The sequence below is a fragment of the Tribolium castaneum genome, chromosome 5, assembly GCF_031307605.1.
Source record: "Tribolium castaneum strain GA2 chromosome 5, icTriCast1.1, whole genome shotgun sequence".
NCBI classification, from domain to species: domain Eukaryota; kingdom Metazoa; phylum Arthropoda; class Insecta; order Coleoptera; family Tenebrionidae; genus Tribolium; species Tribolium castaneum.
Genome location: NC_087398.1, coordinates 15,067,070 through 15,094,759, shown reverse-complemented (window position 1 = coordinate 15,094,759; position 27,690 = coordinate 15,067,070). Strand labels below are relative to the sequence as shown.

Here is a 27,690-nt window from a genome sequence, read left to right as displayed (position 1 = left end):
CCACTACTCTAAAAATATAATTATTGAATTAGTAGTAATTTTTAGAGCATAAATAATCTTTTCCCAAATGAAAATTCGTCGTTGTAGGGTGCCATTTGACAACAAATTTTTTAAAAGGAATTTCTTATATTATTATCATGATTATAACTTTGATATTTTTTATTTTCACCCATCACCATCAGGCAGAAAATTCTCCATCTCGTTCAACTTATAAAGCATCTTCAGGCATAATTTGGGCCTTCTGTTGTTGTAAATTGTTTTATGTAAGTTTAAAAACTTTTATATAAAATATTTTGGATGAAGCATGCAGTTTAAATGTTTGTTTGGTGACTTGATGAGAGATAATCATGAATTGCAACTTACGTTTTAGAAAATAAAAATTACTTATTATATGAAATTGTCGGATGACTTGTCGGATTGTCGAAAACTAAAATCACTCACTTGAGTGTCTTTTCATACTCGGCTTCGCCTCGTATGTGAAATACTACAACATGTTATAACAATGTAAAGCTTTGTTTTACCGATAGGTCATGTAGTGCAAGTAATGAGTGATATTAGCGTAAAGATGAGTGTTTTTTCCTCGTTGGAATATAGGCCCATCCCAATCATCTCTCCGCCTATGTCTCCCTATAGCATCCGTTATTTGAAAGAGCGCGCTAGCTGTGTTCCCTCCCCACCCAAGCCAGTCCCAGAATGGCGTGGTTTGCGCTTTGGTTGCCCTGCCTGTAACTTGTCCAATTTAGCCAGCGTTGGGTGTCTAGCATAGGCCCATCACGCCCAGCCGTGTGTTTTATCAATTAGAAGTGTCCCACCGCGTCTTCAACTTGCATTTTTGCGAAAAAACGCTTCTACCAACCGAAAATCAAGTAGGCCGTGTGACCATATCGATTTGTGAGTGTGTATGTGTGTAAAGCACGGTTCACATCGTACAATAAACGCTAGTAGTGTCGTCCAACCAACAATGAACGTAGGATTTATTCCGATGGACCGCAATAATGACAACTGAGGTGAACCAGAATTTAAAAACGGAATACGTTCAAAACTCGGCACAGGTGGGTGTTGTAAAGTTGGTGGTAATTTTAGGCTGTGGCCCGCTAGATTGTTAGTTTAGGGCGGAGATCGTGACGTTAGCTGTGGGAGTTGCTTTGTCCCGGTTACAAGATAGGAGAGGAGGTCGAACTTTGGCTCCAACCAGGGGTCGGAACTCGGCCTTCTTCTTGGGTTGTTTCCTCCAAACGAAGGAAGACTTCTTCCTTGCATGATGCATACTAGAGTCAAGCAGGCGGGCGAGATTCGTTTGTTTTCGCCATTTCGCGTTATTCAAGGTCCCAAGCGGTTTATTCTTTTTGTCACATCATTTTCCGATAAAATTTAATAGTTTTATTATCCAGGTGTTCCTAAACTTCAAGCCCCGGTTAACACATTCTTTGTGAACAACTGCTGTTGATATAATTCTTCAAGGTGGTCTTTACTTACTTACCTGTGTGTCGAAACCGGTATTCTTTCTTTATGTGAAGTGATGTCACTTCCAGTTGGATAGGAAGTAATGATATCTTATCCGCCCACAACGCTTTTATTTGCCAGTCACTATTGTAACCCTTTAAATGTCGGACATCCCTTGCTTATTAAAAAAAAGTCATTACATCCCTTGGTTGGTAATATTCAGGATTGCCAAGTTTATTGACACTCCGAAATGACAACGGTTGACAATATTTACATCGAACTACATTTTCTCAAATTACAAAAAATAAATTCTTTTTTGACATTATGATAAACAACCGAATTTAAATAAAAACCTGGTCAAGAGTAGGTACTTTAAAAATTTTATGAACGTATTAGCTGTTACATTTTTATCAACTTCAAAAAATAATTCGGTAAGATACGACGTTGGCGTTTTTATAGTTTTGAAATTCGTAATTAAAATTCGGAAGTAAAATTACCGTTGGTGGCGCCACTGGCCTAGGTCGAAAACAGTAACCATAAATGGCGGGAAAATGTTTATTCGGATATTTTGAGCGTTGTACGAATTTTGATACTTCACAAATATTGCATTGCCTATGAGGAATGACTGTTGCAAGAAACGAATGTTGACAAATTAGAGATGACGAGAAAAACATGAATAACGAATGACTTTGGTTCACTTTTTTAATTGGGAAATTATTACAAAGACAGTGAAAAGTCTACTTTTTTGAACAATTTATGCTTAAATGCATCAGCAATTGTTAATCTTAATTATAATTTTGTAGATTTACTGAAGTATTTCTTGATTTTTTTAGTGGAAAAATTCTAACCTAAAATTTACACACTTCACTAATTTATTGGTTTCTTGAGCCCGACTTGTGTTCGCTGTGATCCATTACTTATAGTTTTTAATTACACCGTTTTAGATATAGTTCAGAAGTCATCACCAGAGGGCGTCTAGTTAATTTTATTTACGAATACTACTATCTATTCATTAAATCATTATTCAAGTGCATTTGTGCACTGTCAAAGTGACACTCGTAAACTGTTAAAATTACAAATTATTTATTTTATTATTTTTTTATTGGCAATATTTTAAGCTTTCTTTTTAATATCTGGATCCTAGATTATAAACACTTTTATATTATGCACTATTTTAAAACACGCTTTCCATAGCAAATGTTCCAACAAAAAAAAATTTGAATAACACTCATACATTTAAAGTTCTCGGGTATCTAGGTATGCAACTCGCATACGCTCGTTGCATAACGACAGCCCTCGGACTTTAAGCTTGTGTTTTCGCACTCGTATTATTAATAACTATTAAATAATACTTATCTGTTTTCAAAGCTATAGAAACAATTGTCACTTTTTACAATTAGTTTTCTCTTTTAATTAGTGAGGTTTCTTGGCACTAAATTTGTCACTAGAGTCCAATTTAACACAGAATCACACGCAAACACAAAAATTCTTAATTTGTGACTTATTTGAAAAATAAGTGTGCTGTTGCCATTTTTGTATAGTTTTGAAACAGCAATTAGGTAGAGTTTACGTATAATTTTAATTGAGTACCAATTTTTTGGAAAAAGTGGTACTGAATGTCAGTTGAATATATTCAACTAATTGTTATACAGCGTGCTCAAAAACTGGCGCACCAACTCAATGGTGTGTGGTAGAGAACTAGTTACATATAAGGGTAAAAATAGTAAAAAAAATCTTTGTATTAAAGTTATTGATAAATAACGGATTTTAGATAAATGATATGTGGCAACGTTGTCTAACAGTCGTGATCGCAATAGAATTTGATCAACAATAAAAATAAATTATTTTTGAAACGGTTTCCTAGGAAATAATTCCCAGTGTTGGCACATCTACACATTGTGATTTTTGGATGAATTTTAACTTTTTTAAATTAAAAAAACTGCTAAAATCTGATAATAAATTTTAAAATAATTATTCATCGTTTTGTTACGGACCGATACCTGGTATAAAACATAAAAACATAAAAAAATGATGAAAACTTTAGAAGTTAACACAATAAGTTTGTAGCTCCAGATTTTTTAAAATATGACTTTAGGAATTTTTTCAACATTTATCCCGTAATGTGCACTTGCTTCTCAATAACGTACCACTGAGTTGGTGCGCCAGTTTTTGAGCACCCTGTATAATCCAGCAAATTATTTAAAAAAATGGCTTGTATGGTAGCGCTTAGCTTCGTTTGCGTGTGCGTCATCTGACATTTCTGTCACTACGTTTACATAGCAGGGGCATAGCGGTGACAAACTATCAAATATTTTTTTAGGTTACGAAGTGTTTAAATTATGAGTTGTTACAAAAAATACAGATTCACAAAACAAGAACTAATAAACGCAGAATCAAAAACCTAACGAAACGCAAATCACAAAACACAATAAACGAACAGAAAATACTTGCGATTAACACCGATAACACTTTCGACAACCATGCGACGACGTCTATAATTTACTGTCAATGTCAGTTTGACAAATTCGTGACATTTGACGGTTTTGTCGAAGTGCACATGTAAATTAATATTCAAGAATACCACCCTTAGATAGCCCTTAGCTGTTTAAATTTGCATTGTTTTTGATAATTTTTTTACAGCTTTGTGTTGGTAATGAAAAAATGAAATTGATGACGCACACGCAAACCGAGCTGACCGCCACTATATATGAATATTTAATTCAAGGCGGGTATTCAAAAATTAGAAAATTTGACAGATAACACATCCATATTAGCTGTTATAAATTATTCATGTACTTTTTGCAAACATTTTGTTTGTACCTTTTTATCAGATAGCAGGAATTTTTTATTGATTTTAATGTACCTCTACCATTCTTGAATTAAGGAGATACATACTCGTACAAATTTTTTTAAACTATTTGTAGCATTTGGCCTTTTGCAACTTATTTTTTTTTTGAGATAACAGATAAAATCATCTTCCACTTAGGTATACAAATAATAACATATTCGTAGTTAAAAAAAATATCACTAACAGACCACTAAACAAAATTAAGTGACAACTAAATAAAAAAAATAAAGCTACGTATTTTATTAAGAATTTCAATATAGTAGGTATTTGGTTTAAAAATATAAGAAGAAAAAAAGTTATTGTTACTTGTTGCCTTGATAAATGATACACAATTTTATTAATTATTATTATTATTATTATTATTATTATTAACTACATAATTATCTCTAGACATGTCTTCTTCTGTTATTTAACCCTATGTAACACAAAACTGTTTTTTTTTAAATTTCCATGCGTTACTAGTAGCAAAAGTCCTCCAGTACTTTGGTATTTTGAATTTTTCTTATAACGATACACATCTTGGCAAAACTTCAAAGAAAATATTTAAATTTTAAGCGAATCAAGTGCTGTTTAACGAAAGAGAACCTGACGGGGAGGCTATTTCTGGAAACTTGTACTTATTAATAATTTTAAAACACATTTATATTTTAAATCAAATTAATCGAGAGCAAGAGCAAAATAGTGTTACGCACTGAATTAAAAGGTTGCGACACCTTTGTTTAGATCGTTATGACAAGCTAAATTTTTGATCAGCTACAATAAGTTTCTCCACTCCATAAAGTTTCAAAAGGCAAAATTGAACATTTCTAGGCAAAGTATTGTTGTTTACGATCTGTGAATACAATGAAAATTGAAATTGCACTAATTGTAACCACTGAAATATTGTTTGTTATTGAAAACATATTAAAATAGGTATACGTATAGTATTGCTTTGTATTTAATAATAATAATACTCAATAGCTTTAACTAAATCTGTATTAAAATTGAACAACCAATTGAAGAATGTACTTGAAACAAACAATGAAGTTGTGCATCGATTTTGTATTTATTATTTACAGTTATTGGGACACAGTCCGTGATTACAGTGTGTTGGTTGAATTAATTATTGAGATGAAAACCTGGGTTATAATTAATAATCTTGCTACACAACTGTACATTGCAAACTTTTTTTCGTAAAATACATGGTGTCCCAATGATTTGAAGAAGTCCATTGTTGACCTAGAAATGGTAGAAAACTGTTTTTTACAAAAGCTATTGATACTGACTCTGTGACTTACATAAAATTATTATAAAGTGTACAGATTATTTCCGAAATTAGCTACAATACAAACTTTTGTTTTTAAATGCAACACCCTATATTTTTTGCATTTTTGGATGTAGATCTTAAGAGTGATGTTTTATAAACTAAATTGTTTTTGGATGATTTTGCATAGTTCTTATAACAATTTAATTTTATTGACGAAAACACGCTTTTTTAAGAATATATTTCATAAAAACTATGAATTCTGTTAGCTGTTTCAAAACTATAAAAACGCCAACGTCGAATTTTCTCTCAAAATTAAGCTGTTATAAATTATTCATGCACTTCAAAAAAATAATGGCTAATGTAATTCGTACTTTCAATGAGAGATCTAATCATTAATAACTATTTTATAATTTTAATAATTTTACCAATCGACGTTGGCGTTTTTATAGTTTTGAAACAGCTAATATAAAAGTAGGGCTTTCACCACACTAAAGAAGAAAATTCAAACTTAAAGGTCATCATTTTTTTAGTTCAATCAAGAATATAAAAAATAAGAAATTTATTGCAAATGAATAACTTAAAATTTTTAAATGGAAAACCCTTTTTTATTTTCAAATCTAAAAACACTTAAAATTGTCTCTCTAAAAACACTAACAGTTAACGAGTCTCTTACTGATTACTCAAAATTATAGTTATCTATTTAGCGAGTTTGATTTATTTCACAAGTGGGATATTAAACCACGAAGTGAAATAAATTAATCGATTTACACGAAAACGAGTTAAATACAGCATTTTATTCTTCGAATTAGACTCAACAGGGCTTAAAATTGCTTTATATCTGTTAAAAATAATCTGACGTTTCGTATTGAGAAACGCCAAACACTTGTCAAAACTTCCTTACACAGAAGAAAAACCGTAAATTTTGACAATGTCGAAGAATAAAAAAAATTAACTATTGTTTCACTAGTCGAAAAGTGAAATTTTCAGCTTTAATCTTTAATGCTCGTCTAAACTCCAACAAATTAATGATCTTTGGTGGTTATGGTAATAGTTTGCTATGGTAATAACAATGCTCATGAATAATGTGCAGTGTTGCTGAAATGAACATTTAAAGTTAGATGGTACATGCAGATTTAAGTTTTTTTTAAGTGGTGAAAGTCCTACCTTTCTAGAATTCTTAGTTTACAAAAAAGCGTGTTTTCGTTAGAAAGCTCAAATTATTTCAGTTTAGAGCAAAATCATTAATATTAAAAGCTACGTCCAAAAATGCAATACAATTTAGTGTGTTCCATTAAAAAAACAAGTTTGTATTAAAGCTCATTTCTAAAACACCCCGTATGTTTTAAAATAAATATCAGTAAATCACATGGGCGCCGACTACATGGGTACATCGGGCCAAAGGCACCCATTGAAATTTGGTAATGGGTGCTGAGCATTTATTGAAAATAATGTAACAGGAACTTTAGAATAGGTATAGTCGATTTTTTTATAATCAACTGTCAGTTGATGTGCCGCCAGGTTGGCATTATCATAAATACAGACTGACCCAGAGATACTGAGTCTGTTGGCAACACATTTGAAAGTATTTGTGCTTGTAACTTGTAACATGCAACCGAATTCGATTTTTCTTGACAATTATTTGACGTACAACCCCACAAGAATGTTAAATTGTTGTTAACTGGAAGCATATTCCATTAGTTATCCTTAAAAATTTAAGTCCAGTGTTGCCAACAGACTCAGTATTTCTGGATCAGTCTGTAGTATTTTTTTTTGAATTAAGGTTGCTGTAATTTTTTATCTGGCAAATTCAATTTACAAATTTTTCAAGATGTCTCCAATTTAAAACACGTACAACAACACATTTAGTTATTTTAGACCACCTTTAGCTAACGAATTAACGATTAACACTAACGTCCAATTTTCAAAAATGTCAAATCTGGTGTTCAAAATGTCAAATACAGAATACAGCCAGTTTCAAAAGTGGTTGGACATGAACTTTTGTGATATAGTCTGGTCTTTATCAGAATTTTGACACTGACAGTTGATTATATAAAAAAATTAACTATACCTAATTCAAGGAAATTATACCTTTTCCAGAATTCTTAAAAAAAACAGAAATTGAACGAATCAAGACATATTTTCTTATTTTTGCATAAATTAAGTAAATTTTTTATTAAGGGCAGCAGTCCTTGTGAAAAAAATAAGCTACGTAAACTACATAAATTACTGATAAATATACAATATTAGAGCTTATTTTGTGATTTTTTTAATCCACAATTTTTGAAATAAGATGATTTTTGTCTAACAACCTGATCTATTGACTATATCTGACCCTATAATTTTATCTGACCTGACTATATCTGGCCGTATAATTTTAGAGAAAAAGGCCAATTTAATTAAAAAAAAACGAGATTGTTGTAAAAAGAACAAACTTTTTTTAAATATCGTAAAACTAATTCTTATTGAAAAATAAGTTAAGTTGTCAAAATAATCTAAAAAATTAAATTTGGAAAATTTTCTACAACTTTTGTATTAATTATAATATAAGAAGGAATTTTATTGTTTCGATTTTAAATTTAAACAATTCTTTAAAAAAAACTAGATTGCACGAAACAAGCCAAAATACCTCATTTCTGCATAAATTGACCTTTTTTTTCGTTAAAGAATAAGTTTAACCCTTTCGAAAAATACAAAATTCCACCTAAATAATATGTGTACCTCAATCAAATGACAAAAGATCAATAATTACTCTATTAAAAAATCTGCAAATTTTTGCATAAATTAACATTTTTAATTAAACGATTTTTCTTTAAATCGAACAAAATCCGCCAAAAAATGTATTTTTTTCTATTTTGATAACACTTATTTTTCTAACTTGGGTGGTGCACCTTTTGAAAATAAAAAAGTCGGCGCCTATGGTAAACCAGATAATCACTTCCCCAATTCGTTTCAGTTTTAACTGGAAAAATGGAACACTTCTGTTTGTCTCTCGATGCCTACACGTATTTGCTTTGACATGAAAAGCAACAAAGGCGTTGTGTTATTAGTATTACACGAATCATTATGTACTAGTAAATACTCTAATACTCTAAATACTCAATATGTACCAGTAAATACTTCTCAATACAAACTAAGGAAAAGTAATACTTTTCTAAATAATACACTCATAACAGAGTTGTAAAATAAATTCTCAAATTAAAAAATTTCCGGTCAGTTTCTGGCCAAAAAACTGTTTTATGTGAGGTCAAGTGACTGGTTTCTAGTTTGCGTAGTTTGTTTTGAATTCCCCATTATTTTCTAAGATCAGAAAAAAAATTACATAACACATATTGTGGTAAATTAATTAAAATTATAGAAACAAAGTCCAATTCCAGCCAAAAATAAACGAATTCTGTTTGTTGGCCGCGTTTGCGGCAATCCGATCGATAAATCATAAATATCTTGAAACGTGCCAATCTCTGGCGATTTGTGCGTGTTGTTTCCTGGTGTCGTAACGCAATGTGCAAGTTGCAGTAGCAAGCAGTAAGGTGTCATGCCCCGCCCTGTTGTGATTGCAGGAAAACAAGCCCACCCCCTCGCCGCTCGCGCTGCTGGCCGCGACCTGCAGCAGGATCGGACCCACCTCGAGCGAACCGACGCCTCCCACCATCACCATGTCCAGTACGCCTACCCCCGTCAAGAACGTGCCCGTGGCCAGTCCCCAGGTGGTCAGCGTGCCCGTAGGCCTGCCGCAGCAGATCTCACAGCAGTTGCTGCAGCAGCAGGGCGCGCAGATCGTCAGCGCCGCCGCGGCAGCAGCAGGACAGAACTTGGCCTACAATGTCATGCAGCCGATGCAGACGGTCACTGTCGACGGACAGGAGGCGCTTTTCATTCCTGCGATGTCGCTTGCAGGTAGATGGCATATGCGTGCAGTTTCTGCTGAATTGCAGGAACTGAAATATTACATTAGACATTTACTAAATTCATTTGGATAATAAAACGCTACGCTCGCTTGTTTTGATGCGAATTATTTCATTTATTAATGAAAAGTTGGTTTTTATGTTCCATAATTTTTATTTCAAGTATAAAATCAGTTACACACTTAATTCTTAACTTTAATACATGTGAACAAAAATTATGCAATTTTACATTTTTGTAATCACTTTGTTTTGATGGTCTTATTTTAAATGGAAACTTACTATAAAACAATTCAACAAAAACTGAATTCTACTTAATGATTTTCAAAACTAAAGGTGTAAAACTGATTTTTGTTTTTTTCATCACAATGAGCACAAAAAAATAATGCCAATATTTTGAATGGCATGTATGCCATTCTGTATAATCAAAGATATTTTCCTGAAATGTGTTCTAGAGTATAAATAACATTTACAAAATATCACATCTCCAACTTAAATTATACCTGATAGCTACAGAAGACGGGAGTCCGGCTGGACCACCTGTATAAGCTATTTCAGAACTATAAAAATCCATCGTCGCATTTTACCAAATTTTTTTTTTTGAAAGATTAATAAAATTGTAAAATAGTTATTAATGATCTATAATTGAAAGTACAATGGTGGTTCATCAAGTCGACTATGGAATTCAAATTGTAGTCTGAGTATTGTCATCTCTGTCAAATCTTTGAATTAGCTTTTTTATTTTTTTGCATTTTCGGCAAAGTTATTTCAAGTGTAAGGTTTGTCTTCATTTGTGTCTTTTATTTCCATGATTTTTCTTGTTGTGTACTCTTTCATTTTTAGATTCGAAGTCTTTTTGCATTATTTTGACAGATCTGTCACTGACGACAATCGTAATTTAAATTAAGCGGCACATTACGTTAAAATTTCATGGGTAACTTGATGAACAAACATTTTTAAACACATTGTATAAATTACATTAGCTGTTATTTTTTTGAAGTGCACGAATAATTTTGAGGGAAAATGCGACGTTGGCGTTTTTATAGTTTTGAAACATTTAGACCCGGTTTATAGAAGCGTCATTAATTTAATTCGCAAATAAATTGACTGATCACGTGGCCAAATTGAAGCAGTTTGATTGGTCTATTCGCGTTGTTAACTTTTAACAATGAATTAAATTTTAATAGAGCTTTCTATAAACTGGACCTTAATATTTATCTTATATCTTATTATATTTTATATTTTACTCACGTTTCCATGGCAACCTATGCGAAAAAAGCTATGCCTAATGATAAATGAATTTCTCAGTGCCAACAAAAAGTTCATATAACTTAAAACTGTTAAACTGTGTTGGGAATATTAATACAGATCGGTGCAGAATTAAATTCTCTACCATCTAGTCAAAAAAATTGTGGCATTTCTGCAAACTTAATTTTAAAAATTTTGGGAACTTTTTTAAAAAATTTCAAAACATTAAAGGAAAGACCTAAACTTTCTCTTCAAAATAAGCCAAAGAGAATTTTTAAAACCGACAGAGTTATCGATTTTTGAAGTCAAAGATGCGAATCCAAAAATTTTCAAAAAACCTTAAATATTTCGAAAACGGCTAAATTTAGGTATAGAGGAAGCTGATAAAAATTCTTTTAAAATTTTTCGAGTAGTCTAAAAATGCAGTATAAAACATTGCTTTCCATTTAAAATAAAAAAGTTGATAATGACCTCCAATATAACAGGAAGTGTCGCCATGATGAGAATATTTTCATTGATCATAGTCTGACGGATCATGGTTGTATACCAATTTTCAGATGACTATTATTATTAAAACTCCCAATACTTCTAATGTGGGGTTTAAACGGAACGTCCTGTATATCACACTAAATAATCGGTCCATGACAGATTGTTTTTAAATTTACTATCAGTAGTAGGTTTTCTAGAGTCCAATTTAACAACACAGAAAGTTTTAATTTCTGACCTATCTGACCCTAAGTAATGTAAGTGCGCTGTTGGCATTTTTCTATATGAAATATGAAAAGAAAAGAGCAAAAAATTAATACTGTTGCTAAGGAAAAATATATTCTTTTTAAATTAAAAAGAAAGTTTCTTGAAAAAACCTAATATCATTGTTATGTGTAGCTGAAGAGCTGAACTTGTTTTATCAGTATCACGTTGCGAACGTTGCTCTGACACTTAGAAGAAAGTCCTCACAAAAAGGTGGAGACGACCAAATATCATTTTCTCAAATTTCACGGACTATTTATTAGCCCTGTAAACTTAAGAATAAAGCATTCAAAAGAGGCAAATATTTTTTGACGATTTTTTCGAAATGAAGTTTGCACACTCTTCCGGGTGTTCAAAAAACGGCGCATTAATTTAAATGGCGTGTGGTAGAGAAATGTTTACATATAAAGCTAAAAATAAAAAAAATCTTTGTGTAAAAGTTATTGATAAATAACGAAGCTTAAATAAATAATATGTGGCAACGTTGTCTAACAGTTGTGATCGCAATACAATTTGCTCAACAATAAGAATAAATTATTTTTGAAATGGTTCCCTAGGAAATAATTCCTTTGGCGCATCTACAATTTGTGTTTTTTTATGAATTTTATTTTTTTTTAATTCACAAAACTGCTAAAGTTTGACAGTAAATTTAAAAATAATTATTCATCGTTTTGTTAGGGAACGATTAATTAGTGTGAAACATAGAAATATTAAAAAATAATGAAAACTGAAAAAGTTAACAAAATAAGTCTGTAGCTCCAATTTTTTTTAATATGACTTTAGGACTTTTTTCAAGATTTTTCCCGTAATCTACACATGCTTCTCAACTAAGTTGGGTCGCCAGTTTTTAACACTCTGAATACCTCAAAAATGTTCGAATAAGGCAAGTTGAGTTATTTTGATTTCTCTTGATCTCTACTATTTTCATTGATCTTTTTAATTAGGTGCCGAACGATCAAATAATTTTATTAGTTTTCTAAGGCAATTCAAATTTCAATTGAAACAAAATGGAGTAAATAATAAATGTTATAATAAGCGTTATTTTCTTTTGCATTTGACTAACAATTTTATGTTTTTTTTTATTTTAGAAATATCTCGAAGATTCGAGAATTCTCGAGAATTTCCAGCCCAAAATTCTCTGATCGTAAGAAAAAAATAAGTCGAGAAATCAAAAACCCCCTATTGCTGTTTAAGAGCCTCGGCAGCCTGTTGGGCAATCCGGGCCCAGGTAGATGAATAAATATGACATTAACACCACTCCAATATCAACTTAAGTAAAGCCCATCTTCCATAATTTGAAATACACTGGATTTTGAAAATTTGATAAATATTGTAACTCTTGAAGTTGACGAAGTTGGTACAGAAAGCAAAAAGTACTACTATGTAACTATCAGACAAAAGTAAAGCAATTTTTAGTATAAAATTAAATATTTAAGAATCTAAAATCCCAATGGTAATCACGGAATCCAGAAATCTTTTATTTCAAAACCATTTAATAAGATGTTGTTATAAACATTAATTTTAAATACCAAATAAATTAGTTTAAATCAATTCATGTAAACAGTGCTCTTATTAGCGCGACAAAAGTGAAGCAACTTTTTCATTTAGTGTAAAAAAATGTCTACAAATATGATAAATTTAAAAGAAAAATACTTTTGATGGGTTAGTTAGTTTATTTGCAAAATTATTTGGAGAAATAAATATCCTAAAAGGCAAACCAATATGTTTACAATTAAAAAACATGTTGGTAAACTCTTTTTTGGTAGGAAAAACAAATAAAATTGTAGAGAGTTTGTCTTGCCCAAATACAGTGTGTCAAAAATAATTTCGCTCTACCAATGTAAGAGGATATGTAGAAAAAATACCCAAATCCAGAAAACCCAAAAGAACAGCATTCTAGATTGATAGAAGAATTTAAAAAAAATTAAAAAGATCTGTGGATGTTGAGGTCAAGAATAATTAATGAAATCTTTGAAATAGAAGCTTGTGCAACATAGTTTAACAAGATTTATCAAAGAAAAGCTATACGTACAGCAGTCGTACAGCCAGAAAACTATTGGTTTCGGAAGGTAATCATCGTACCAGACTTGAATGCACGACGACATTTGAAGCATGTGTAAGGCGTCCGGTTAACACCAGATTTAATCCAAAATACCTGATACCAACAAAAAAAGATGGGCAAAAATGTGTATTTTTTAGGGACTGAATTGAGTAGGTTCTTTACACTCCATAGATGGTACTATGGATAGCTTGGTACACAGATACCTACTCCAAAACGTCATGTTCCCCTATGCTGAGTAGAAAAACCCTTTCAGTTTAGGTTTCAATAAAATAATGAAAATAATGATCCAAAACACACGTTTCAACTTTCCAGGATTGGTTTCAGACAATGATATCCAAATTCTCCAGTGGTCGGTATAATTTCCGGAAATCAATTCAATCGAGAATCCATGTGAATAGGCTAAATGTCGGATTCGTACCACGAACTTTCCTAACAAGCAATCATTGATTGATAAAATCAATGAGATTTGGGCAAATTTTTCAATTAATACCACTCAAAATTTTATTACTTCTATGCCCCGTCGTTGTCAAAGAGTTAGCACTTTTTGACATTTTTGCTGTAGCAAATAATAGTTATCTCATTATTTATTAAGTTAATTTTTTAAGTTAAGTAAAGTAAAAATTTATTTTCATTAAAGTTGTTTTACTTTTGTCCATTAGTGTATTTACTAGAAAAGAAAAAATTAAGAAAAGATGAAACAACATTCGCATCTTGCGCTTTCATTTAGACGATGGTTCATTAAAAAAATTATAGGTGAAAAATGAGTCTTAAAACAAGTTATTTTTTTAAAGGTGGCCAACAGCCGCAGCAGCTCTTCAGTCCCGGCCAAATAATCCGTGCCCCCGGTGTGCTGCCGACCAACCTCCAAACAGTGCAGCTCTCCAACGGGCAGAGTGTAGCCGTACGGCCCACAATGCCCCAAGTGGTCCAATTTCCAATGCAACAGACCATCCCTATCCAAGTGCCGATCTCGTCAGGCAACGGCCAAACCATCTACCAGACGATTCATTTTCCCGTTCAATTGGCCACAGCGGCTGTTCCGAACATCATTCAAGCCCAACACATCATGCCTCAAGTCGCGAGTATTATCACCCCCAGCGGCCAACTCCAGCAAGTACAGATTGCGACGTCGGTGGCGGCGCCTGCACAAACCCCCACCTCTGTTTCGCAAAGCGCCACCGTCCAATCCGACGTCACAACGCCGTTGACTTTCACAGGAGCTAACGGACAACAGTTTACTGTTATACCGGCCACTAACTTACAACAAGTGAGGGGGACCAACATTATTCAAGTTCCTAATATTCAAACAATACCAACGGTGCAAAATATACCAGGTATGTACTTGTATATGACACAATTCCACAAGAACAAAGTAACAAAACAAGTGGGTGCCAAAAAATAAGATTCGGTGTAAAAACTATTAATTTTTGTGTCAGCCTTCGACTTGACCCAAAAACATTATTTTTGACTTAAAGGTTGAAAAAGACATTATTTTATGACGTGACCATTGATTTTTTTATTATTTACCATTTCTTGGACCTGGAAGTATTTCTAATTGAAAAAATGAACTGCAGCCGCAACTGTGCTATCATTGACGCTTAGGCCCTGTTGCACAGTTCGAGCTTAAACCGAGTTTAACTATAAACTAAGTTTAAGCCGGCACCGAGTGTTGCTCAGCAGATGGGAAATATCGACTAAGCAAAAGCTTAGTATTGGTTTAACTAAGCGGTAGATGTTGGCCGCATAAGCATTGGCTTATCGCTAAACATTTTCAATATTAACGTTATTAACTTAATAATTTAATTGAAATCGTAAACAAATGAATAAAAGAAACTGAAGTATCAATTTTAAGAGCAATGAAAAAAATTTGGTCAATTTTGTTTAAAATTATAAACTAACACTGGATTGTAAAAAAATACTTGATTACGTTCGATGAAAAAAAATGAAGCATGAGCCCATATGGCAGGAAGATTTAATGCAACAGCAGACAATTAAAAAAATTATAAAATATGCAGACCAACAATATTAGAAAAAACAGACTGCTGATTTTAGGGCATATTTTACTTACTTTCACAAATGTGGAAAAAATTGCTTTTAATGATAATTAGTGATAAGAAACTAATAAATTACCGAATTCGATGGTGAATTTGCTGATGAAGCACAGAAACAGCTTTTTTAAATAAATTTCCGTTCAGTTTGGGTTAAACTTGTGATAAACAAATAGACTTGAGCAATAACAGTAATGACTGGAGGGCTGTGGCAACAACATGTAAGTTATATTAAAAAAAACTAAAAGAAAAGTATTATGATAATAATTTACTTATTCTTATTTCAGTATATTAAACATTATTTTTTTAATTGCTGCAGCAAAATACGACAGTCAGGGGAAGAATGGTGTTAGAATTATTTATACTATGTAAACACAAAGCGATCAAAAAGTCCTTTTATCAAGTAGGCATATAACTTGAGAACGTGTGTCCGGTGTCGTGTATTAGTTCAGCCTGCTGTCAAAATTTAACTGAAATTACCTCAAACGTAAACTGTTAGATGCCGTAAATTATATTGAGATAAATTTTTAATCTTAAGATTCTTATTATAACGATATTATTCTCACAATGTACAAAAATTAACAACTTAACTTTTCAAAATAAAAAAAACTGTCAAAACAAAATCTCATACTTGAAGTGCGTAAGCGTACAGTACTACCAACCGCATAAGTGACAAGTTCAGCGCGGCTTAGCTAAACTATGGCTAAACTTACCACTGAGCAACACAACCACGGTTCAAACTTATTTTAAATTTAAACCGACTTTACGTAAGGAAAAGCTTTAGCTCGATTTGAGCAACCGGGCCTAAGTGGCACTGACAGAGTTTATCAAAAGTTGACTTTTTCGGACATTTTCGCAAAGGTCAATATAAAATTTAAAATAAAAAGAAGTTGAAAAAGTATATAGTTAATTGTTGAAAGAGCGACTTACACTAGTGAATTACTTTCGGAAGTGGACAAAAAAGAAGTAAAACTGCTGTAATAAACAATAACCATTGAAAAATGCTTATTTAAAGTGTTTTTTGGATCCACTCAAAAAAGTTGATAAAGAAATAGTTTAACATCTACTATAGAAAAATAGTATATTAAAGTATAAGTGGATATTATTTATTTTTATTCTCTTTTATGGATCACAACTTTAAAATTGCTCATGTGAATGCTAGATCTTTATTTACTGGCTTTGATGCTTTTAGAGATAGTATTCTAGAGAATGATTTTGATATAATGGGTGTGTCAGAAACTTGGTTGACAAGTCAGTTGCCGTCGCAAGCGGTTGACGTACCGGGTTTCAAATTATTAAGACAGGACCGTGTCGCTAGACGGGGTGGTGGTGTAGCTGCATATATTAGAGAAAATATTTCATCTAAAATAGTTGAAAATATAAAAAGTCCTACAGAAATTGAATGTTTATTAGTAGAAATTAAAACCACATTTTGTCATTTTTCTTTTGGGGGTTATCTATCGCAGCCCCTCAACTAATATTGGTGTTCTCACGGAGTTTCTAGAAGAGTTATTACCTACTTTACTTCTAAAATATGAAAAATTAATTTTCTTAGGTGACTTAAATATTGACCATACTTTCGAAAACAATGTAATAGATATTTTTGGGTCTTACGATTTTACTCAAATTATTAGTGAACCGACACGTATCTCCAAAACTAGTCAAAAAATTCTAGATGTCATTTATACCAATTTTCCAGATAAGATTATTGCTTCTGGAACTTTAAATGCAGACATTTTTTCCGATCACTGCATCATACACTGTACCTTAAAAGTAAAAGTCACTTTAAACTCCTTAACTTATGTTACCTACAGAGATTACAAATATTTTTTAAAATCCTGCTTCCTCCAAGATTTACAAAATTTAAACTGGGATGATATTTTTTATATAAATGATATTGACTCCAAGTTATACCTTTTTAATTACAATGTTATAAAATTGTTTGACAAACATGCTCCTCTGGTTACTAAAAAACTTACAAAAAAATTCTCACCCTGATTAACAGAAAATATTAAGAAACTTAAGAAAAAAAGAGATGTATCTTTAACCAAATTTAAACTAACTAAACTCGATGCTGATTGGGAAGCATATCGCCAACTTCGAAATTTTTGTGTCTCTGCAATTAAAAAAGAAAAAGCAGCCTTTCTAAATAAAATTAACAATAATAATAAAATGTTATGGAAAACATTAAACAAATTTGGTTTGAGATCTCGTGAGAACACCCATATTCCTTCACATTTAAACGATGTTAACAAAATCAATGATTATTTCTTATCTGTTTTTAATTCAAATCCTCCCCATGATCAAACACTTAATTATTACCTTCAAAACACTTATAGTAAGGAATTTAAATTTTCACTTCAGCTACCTACCGTAAATGAAATCCATGATATAATTTTTGACCTTCAGTCAAACGCTACAGGTTTTGATGGAATAAATGCCAAGATGCTAAAGTTTTGCAGTCCATTTATTGATAAATATATAACTCACATTCTAAACTGTTGTTTAGAATCTGGTTACTATCCTGTTCATTGGAAAATTACTCTCGTAAAGCCGTTACCAAAAGAAAGCGAACCTCAAAATTATAGTGATCTCAGACCTATTAGTATTATTTCAACCTTATCGAAAATACTTGAAAAAGTAATTTTTAAACAACTTTATACTTTCGTCACTTCCCATAATATTCTTCCACCTTCACAATCTGGTTTTAGAAAAGGTTTTAGTACTAATACATCATTGACAAATATTTTAGACAATATAATTAGAAATACGGATAATGGCTTAAATACAGCATTGATATCACTTGACTTTTCAAAAGCTTTTGACACCATAAATCATGCATTGCTATGTGCTAAACTAAAATTTTTAGGCTTTGATGCAAGTTGTTTAAGATTTTTTTTTCATTACTTAAATGGACGTACCCAAATGGTTCAACTTAATAATTTATTATCATACCGCGGAGCAGTTACATCAGGTGTACCCCAAGGCTCTGTTTTAGGACCCTTATTGTATCTGTTATATACTTTTGACATAGCAAACTCTATTCAACATTCAACCATTCATGCATTTGCTGATGATACGCAATTAGAGTACTCTTTTAAGCGCAGCACAGTTGTTGAGGCAAATCGTTGTCTCAGTTTTGATCTAGAAGGTATTCAGACTTATTCATTTACTCACAATCTGAAGCTTAATGATGAAAAGTGTTCCTTTATAGTTTTCGGACCTAAATTTGATGATAGTAATCTCGTATCGACTCTCAACATACATTGCGGAAAATCTAAATTAAAGCTTGTCAAAAGTGTAAAACTACTGGGGGTAGTCTTTGATCAAGACTTACGTTTTAAAAATCATGTCTCTCTCTTAGTGAAAAAAAGTTATGTGTGTCTAAGACAGCTTTATCAGAATTTTAATATAATAAATTTCAAATTAAGAAAAAAACTATGTGAAATGCTTGTTTTACCGATTATAAATTACTGTCTCACTGTTTTTTATCCTTGTCTTGACTCTAGTTATAAATACCGCTTACAAAAAATTCAAAATAACTGCTGTAGATTCATTTTCAAATTAAAAAAATATGATCATATTTCTGTTAAAATTAAACAAATAAATTGGTTAAAACTCGACCTTCATTTTCAATATCTAATGGCTGTCTTGGTTTACTCTACTCTGTCTACGTCAACACCTCCTTATCTAAAGAAAAAACTTGTACATCGCCGATCTCTGCACAGTGCTAATTTACGTCATGTTTCTCGCTTGTCCATGCCCTGTTTCCGTACAGCCTTGTTCCAGAGGTCTTTTAGTTATAATGCTGTTGTTATTTATAACAATATAGAAAATATTTTTAAATCAAAGCCAGTAAACTTCTTTAAAAAACAAATCAAATTTGAATTTCTGTTACTTTAATGATTATTCTTCTTTTGTTAATACTGTTTTTTCTCTTTTTCACAATCTTATTTTTTGTCTATATTAAGAATGTTTCTATTACTTTTATACCTGTTAATTTACATTTTAAGAATTTTTTCTTTTTTTTTGTTATTTTCTCTTTGCCTCTATTTGTATTTTTTGTTATGTAATTTAAACTTTTTGTTATATGCGAGGTTAAGTGGAGTAGCATTAGCTAGACTTCGCCTCCTCAGTTTTTACTTAAATAAAGGCATTTATTATTATTATTATTGAGGTCTTTAACACACGCGCGATTTTTTGAGCACGACGGCGTAGCCCAAGTGCTCTAAATAGAGCAAGTGTGTTAAAAACGAGTTATCCACGAATACTTTACCTTACTTGTTTTATTGGTACATTTTTAAATCATAAATGCTGATATTAATATTAAATTGATGGTCATTATAATAAAAAATCATTAAAAAGATGCAATTCATACTTCACGTTTCTGAAAAAAAAGTCCTAAAAACAGTTTTTGTGTGAATCGGGCGTTTGAATCTAGTGACGTTTAAGTTACTAAATGACGTTCATAGCCTATTTGATGAAAGACTTTAGTTCTGTTCAGTTGTCTACAGTCTATAGCACAAAGACATATCTCACCAAACAACCCTTGCTGGTGTGTGTTCAAGTGTTAAAAACTCCTTTACCACTTGATGAAAAACGTTCAAATTTTAATCATTTAATACCTGCCAAGTTTCGTCAAAAATTCTTATTCCTTGTTGGTGTTGCAATGTTTATGACATTATGACACTGAAACAATGAACAGAAGCTAATGATTTAACGTCGGGTTTAGGTCTGGGTAACGTGCAAGTAATCGCGCAACCAACAGCCGCATCACAACTCGCCGTAGGCCAACACATCCAGCAGGACCCCAACGACCCCAACAAATGGCAAGTGATCCCCAACGTGACCACAACGCAACAAACTACAGCACCACTCACTCCCGGAGTCGTGGTGACCGCCAACCCTCCCGAAATAAACAATTCGACTCCAGTCGGGGAAAACGGCCAAGACGGTTTACAAAAACAGCGTGTTCGGAGGGTGGCTTGCACGTGTCCCAACTGTCAAGAGGGCGAACGACACGCCGATCGCAAGAAACAACACATCTGCCACATCCCGGGATGCAATAAAGTGTACGGAAAAACATCACATCTCAGAGCGCACCTTCGGTGGCATACGGGCGAAAGGCCGTTTGTGTGTAGTTGGCTGTTCTGTGGGAAGCGCTTCACGCGCTCAGATGAGTTGCAAAGACATAGGAGGACACATACTGGGGAGAAGCGCTTCCAGTGCAACGAATGCAGCAAGAAGTTTATGAGGTCGGATCACTTGTCCAAACATCTCAAGACGCACCAAAAGCAGAGGATTACGGTAAGGGCTGTTTGTGTGTCACTTAGGTGGTTAATGGTGTAAAGATTAAAGCGTTCAGTAATCAGTTCGATTTGGTTCAGTATAAAATAATGAATGTTCACTATTAATTATTATTGCACGTTAAAACAGTAGAATTGATCCATTGCATTATAAACAGTAATACGCAGTCGAGTGTGTGCCGGAATATCTCTTATTTATTCGAATATAATTTTGAAAACCAACTCAATTTTATAATAAGAATGATATTTATTTTAATATACAGGCTGTCCCAGCGATTTGAAAAGTCATTATGACCTTTTTTTTGTACTCATAGCTTTTAGATAGCTATTTCCCGGTTATCTCCAGCGGTGTTTTTTACTTTGCTACAGTGGCTGGGGACTTTAATAGGTTGGTATCGCTACCGTTGAGATGGAAACGATACTTTTTTTATGATAACTGACAGTTAATGTCAATTGGATGATTGGTTGATCTGCCACCAACCCATCAGCAAAATGAACTAAATTATCAAAAAAAAAAAAATTATTTGTATACAGCGTGCTTAAAAACTGGCGCACCAACTCAATGGTGTGTGGTAGAGAACTGGTTACATATAAAGGTAAAAATTGTAAAAAAATTCTTTGTATTAAAGTTATTGATAAATAACTAATTTTAGATAAATGATATGTGGCAACGTTGTCTAACAGTCATGATCGCAATAGAATTTGATCAACAATAAAAATAAATTATTTTTGAAACGGTTTCCTAGGAAATAATTCCCAGTGTTGGCACATCTACACATTGTGATTTTTTGAATGAATTTTAATTTTTTTTAATTAAAAAAAACTGCTAAAATTTGATAGTAAATTTAAAAATAATTATCCATCGTTTTGTTACGGAACGATTACCTGGTATCAAACATAAAAAAATAATGAAAACTAAAAAAGTTAACACAATAAGTTTGTAGCTCCAGAGTTTTTAAAATATGACCTTAGAAATTTTTTCAACATTTTTCCCGTAATCTGCACTTGCTTCTCAATAACGTACCACTGAGTTGGTCCGCCAGTTTTTGAGCATCCTGTATAATGAAAAATTTGGTTTTACTGGTTGCTTGAATAGATGAAAATTGGTACTTTTCAGAAATTTCATAGAAATATGCGGCAAATTAAAATTCCAGAACCATTTGAGATCCTATACTCTTTTATAAACAGTCCGTATTTTCCAAACAAGTTAGGTAAATAACTATTACAATCTCGCTAGGGGCAAACCCCCTGACTTATTTAAAGTTATTTTCAAGTATACAGGGCGGTTTCCGAAATTAGCTATAGTCGATTTTTTTTACTGTGTCCGTCTTTCGAGCTCCACCATGGGGACCTTAGTTATTACAAGAGATACAAGGTCGGTTAAATTAGGGCAAAGTTGCTAATTTTTATATTGAACAAATATCTGAAAGAACATTTAATGTGTCATTTTTAATTTTTGATTTATTGAAAAAAAACAGCATTAAAGAACTATAATCGGTTCACTTTCTAATACCGACGGAACTAAAAAACTTGACAACAGTCAACTTTGTCTTGTTTCGTTTTGCGAAGAATAAACTTCTTTCTTGCTTATTGTGTCGCTAAGTTTCTTCTTTCTTGCTTATTGTGTCGTTAAGTTTCTAAAAATGTGAACGTTCCAGATTCAAATTCAATTAAATCTCCAAAATCTGGTTTGTTTAAAAATAAAATTGTTGGCACTCTTCACAAAAATGCTTTCTTTCCATTTTCCTTAGCATGTAAGTTCGATGATATCATGTAATACATCGTTGAAATCAGGAATGAAAACACTTTTCAAATATACAAAACGCGATTATGGCGTCCATAAGAAAAACTAAAGGGGACTCTTATAACTCTGACATCAAGACTGCCTTGAAAAATACAATGACGGATTTAAATTCCTTAAGTGTCTCAAGAACGGCCCAGTTTTCACTGGAAAATATAAAAACAGAAATTACAAATTTCCAATTTTTTTCAATAATTTAAAAACTAATAATGACATCAAATTCTCTTTCAAATTTAACCGACCTCGTATCTCTTATAAAAACTGAGATACCCACAGCTGAAGCTCGAAAAACGGTAACCATCTGTATATCAATGGCCAAAGAGCCGTCAGGTTGGCATTACTATAGTTAAATTAAGGTTTGTATGGTAGCGCTCAGCTCCGTTTGCGTGTGCGTCATCTGACATCTCTGTCACTAAGTTTACATAGCAGGGGCATAGCGGTGACAAACTATCAAATACTTTTTGAGGTTACGAAATGTTTAAATTATGAGTTGTTACAAAAAATACAGATTCACAAAACAAGAACTAATAAACGCAGAATCAAAATCCTAACGAAACGCAAATCACAAAACACAATAAACGAACAGAAAATACTTGCGATTGACACCGGTAACACTTTCGACAACCATGCGACGACGTCTATAATTTACTGTCAATGTCAGTTTGACAAATTCGTGACACTTAATGGTGTTGTCGAAGTGCACATGTAAATTAATGTTCAAGGATACCACCCTTAGATAGCCCTTAGCTGTTTAAATTTGCATTGTTTTTGATAATTTTTTATAGCTTTGTGTTGGTAATGAAAAAATGAAATTGATGACGCACACGCAAATCGAGCTGACCGCCACTATACAATTTTTTATCAGTAAATTTAATTTAAATTTTTTACAAATTTACAGTTACATGAAGTTATTTTATCGACTAACGAATTCAAATTTCAACGTCCTGATTATCGGATGTGCAAAATGTCAAATACAGCTAGCTTCGAAAGTTCGACGTTAACTTGTAGGGTGATATCGTCTGGTCTTTATCAGAATTTTGACACTGACAGTTAATTATGAAAAAGATTAACTGTGCAAATACAAAGTTTTGTTTTTTTTTAATGGACCCCTATATTTTTTGCGTTTTTGGATATAACTTTTAAGACTAATGTGTTGAAGCTAAATTGTTATTAGTCAATTTTGCTTAGTTTATGAAGTACAGTCACTTATGAACTTTTCCAATTCGGTGGAACACCCTATTATATCCCAAAATATACTACATTAAAAGCCATTTAACTTATTTTTTGAAATCGAACCATAAATAAAAATTCTACAGCGTCTGCTATTTTTAAAGAATCAACCTGAATTATGTACTTGGTTATCTACTATTTTTAATGTGCTCTTTTATTTTTAATGAACATTTATTATTGTACTGGTCATTTTTTGTTATTACTGAACAAAAATACTTAACGTTTAAAAACTATATCGTTCGCCTAAAGATTTATTTATAACAACAGCACGGCCGAGCCAAGCCGGTGTGCAATGAAGCATTCACTTACAGGAATAAAAGAGACGATTCAATAATATAATAAAGAACAACTAGTGAACATTCGCAAATCCTACCCGATTCACGAGGACCATGTTTTTTTTAACAATATGTTTCGGGACTTGCCAAATTTTTAGGTATCAAAAATTATTAAGTTAGTTGATCTAAATTAAAAAAGTGGCTAAGGGCTCGTATCGCTACGTGACACTCGCAGTATCTAACACTCATGACACTCACTTCGTTCGTGCCATTTCGTGCTGTCGCTGCGCGACATTTTAACATAGTGACTCATCCAAGTTCAGAAATTTGTAAATACAATGTTATGAATATTTCTCCTTCTATTGACGGTACACACAAAGTGGCCCACAACTCTCTTTCCATCGGAAAAGTGCATATAGTTTAGGCATTTTTGATACATTACACCAAAATAATAATATAAGAATAATAACAAAATTAAATGATTCAGTTTAAACAAAGAAAATATGAGCTTAGTACTTTAACATTTTTGTAAAGAAGTTAAAAAAAAAACAAAAAAAGTGTGTACAGCAATAAAATGTAACATAAAATATAGTCATTCGACCATAGAGGGTGATTCTTTTAGGGCCTACATTAGAAACTTTTTAACTTCTAATATAGCTGGAGCTTTAAGATTTTGTATGCAATCTAAACCGAGCATTCTGAATTCAACCACAGGTGCAACTAAATTATTTTCAAAATCGGAACTACAAAAAATTGGCGCCATGTTTGAAATTTTAAATAGTAACCACACATTTTTATTGCATATTTGAAATCACCTTCTCAAGCTGAGTAAAATTTACCCAAGTTGTTGGTACTTACCTGTTATAGTTTTTGACATATGTCAATTTTTTTGTTAAAATTTTCATTTGCAAGGGTTTATATAAAATATCACGGCCCTTGAACCTTTTACGATAAGTGAATATTTTTTTTGCATTCGATAACTGAAGGTTTGAAGACTTTATAAGAATTTTCGAAATTGTCACCTGTCAAAATTCATGGCTAGTATGATTATTTCAAATTTTTTTCAAAAAAAACTCTGTTTTTTCAAATAGAACGACTTTATTTTCTTAACGGTATTTTTCTAAAGTTCACTTGATTAAAAATGAAAATAATGAGCCAAAATTTTGTTTTTTGGGATTATTTCAAATACTTCAATAAATAGATATAGAAGATGCTAATACAAGCTTGTATAAAAATTTATGTTCTTTTGATTGCCATTGAACAACAGGGTCGTCCCATTTGAAAAATTGATTTATAATCATTTTTTAATCATCATTTTCAAAAATCATAGCCCTGTAATTTGACAGTTGACAATCCTAAAAACTTGAGAAGACCCATAAAAACCCTTGGCTGTCAAATGCAAAAAGAATTATTCACTTATTGTAAAGGGTCCACGAGCTGTAATATTTTAAATGAACTTCTGCAAATAAAAATTTATATAAAAAAATTGACCTCGAAATTGACAGATAAATACTAACAATTGGAGTACACTTTACTCAGTTTCAAGAGGCGAATTCAAAAATACAATCAAAATAGGTGGTCCCTATTTAAAATTTCAAACTTGTCGCCAATTTCTCGTAGTTTCGGAAATTCAGCCATTTTGATAATAATTTAGTTGAATGGTCGATTTAGATTGTATACAAAATGTTAGAGCTCTAGCTATGTTAGAAGATAGTTTGTGTGTTGCATTTCCAATCCTTATCATTGAAAACAGCGAGTGAACAAATAAGACGAAAATAGAAAATTGCCACTTGGCTTGGCTCTGCAGTAGAGTGCAGTTTTTTCAAATTTGGGATGGTAGTGTTGCACTTGATTGAAGTTGAATTCTGGTTTTAATTTTGTTTAACGGTGTGTCTTACAGCGGATTAATGGAGACGACATTGACGATGTTCACGAAGAAAAAGATGAGTGGGATGACGCCCAGTCGGACGAGCAAGCAAAACCTATGTGGATTACAGACAATAAAAACAATATTAAATACGAAATCACTCAAGTTAATTACGCACAGGTAGTTAAAATAATTAAATTTATAACAATCTATCTAATCGTGACTTTCTTGGTCATGTCACGTGAATCTTTACACCATTATTTTATTTAAATAGCCAGAGTTTGTGCAACAATTTTGCTCATTTTCAACGATTTGTTACAGGAAGCTGCAACGTCGACACAGTCTGCATCGTCGGATAGCTCGAGTGAAGAAAAAATGATGATTACGATCAGCACGTCTGAAGCCGATGAACTGATCATTGCTGATCCGCTTGATAGCTGAGCTTCCATCTACTTAATCGAGTCGGAAAAACTGTAAAAATTGTTTAGTTATGTTTGAACGTTTGTACAAACTCTGTATAAAGTTTTTACCTTGAATATATAGTTTATTTTGTAAACGACATGCGCTTTATTTATCTTTATTGTGCTTTGGATGTGCATGTGCTTTGGGAATTTGATTCAGGGAGCTAATACAAATCAAAAGTTAAGAGTAAAAATTTTTCAAATTGTCCTTCATTATCGAGTTATTGATAAAAATGTAAATAATCAGCTTTGTGCCGTCTTTCCAATTATTTGTGCACCATAATTCATTAGTTTAAAATTTGATAAATTGGCTTTTAATAGAATTTAATATTTAAATTTTAGTTTCTAGCAAAAACATTTGATAAAGATGGTCACTATTATAAAATGCGGCTACAAAGGATTGTACAGGGTGTCCGTTTTTCGCGCTTCACCATGGGGATCTCATTTATTTTAAGAGATATTAGAAATTAAGGCAAAGTTGCGCATTATTATGCAGGAAATGTGATGTCATTTTTAGTTTTTGAATTATTGTAAAAAAAACGGAAATTTGTAATTTTCGTTTTTATTTTTTTAAACGAAAACCAAAAGAACTAGACGTTTTTAGCTAGGACATTCTAGGCACTTTTTACAAGGAATCTAAATTTGTCATCGTACTTTCCAAGGCGTTCTTGATGTCAGAGTTACAACACTCAACACTTGTCTTTTCTTATTAAAGCCATTCATCCTTTTTGTATCTTTGAAAAGTGTTTTTATTCCTGATTACAACGATGTATTACATGATATGATCGAATCTTGCATGGCTGATCAAAACGGAGAAAAAAACATTTTTGCGAAGAGTGCTTTGGAAAAAACGGTAACAATTTTGTTTTTAAACAAACTAGATTTAAAAGTTTGAATTTGGTGCTGAAAGGTCTACATTTCGTCCAAGCTTTCTTATTTAAAAACTAAACGACATGATAAGCTAGAAGTTTATTCTTCGCAAAACAAATTAAGACAAAGTTATAAAAATTCTGCTTGCATAATTTAACAGAACCATCAAAATTTAGTTTGTTAAACAACATTTTTTACGTTTTTTCCAAACCAGTTTTTGCAAAAACACTTTTTTAACATTTTAATCAGCATGTAAGATTCGATCATATCATGTGATACATCACTGCAATCAGGAACAAGAAGACTGAAAAAATACAAGTTTCAAGTTCGGCGTTC

General features: G+C 32.1%; 1 protein-coding gene across 2 annotated transcripts; it reads left to right on the top strand.

Annotated features, from left to right (window-relative positions):
* Window positions 1–677: 677 nt before the first annotated feature.
* On the top strand, window positions 678–26,579 carry LOC660965 (specificity protein transcription factor 3). Of its 2 annotated transcripts, XM_064357070.1 has the most exons (6): window positions 678–1,052; window positions 9,095–9,431; window positions 14,288–14,830; window positions 20,277–20,851; window positions 26,057–26,203; window positions 26,345–26,579. In XM_064357070.1, exons 1-6 carry the CDS (start codon window positions 996–998, stop codon window positions 26,462–26,464), a joined length of 1,779 nt encoding a protein of 592 aa, XP_064213140.1. In that variant the 5' UTR covers window positions 678–995; the 3' UTR covers window positions 26,465–26,579. The 2 variants fall into 2 exon arrangements, with proteins under 2 accessions (XP_064213140.1, XP_064213141.1); XM_064357071.1 differs by lacking the exon at window positions 26,057–26,203.
* Window positions 26,580–27,690: the final 1,111 nt, after the last annotated feature.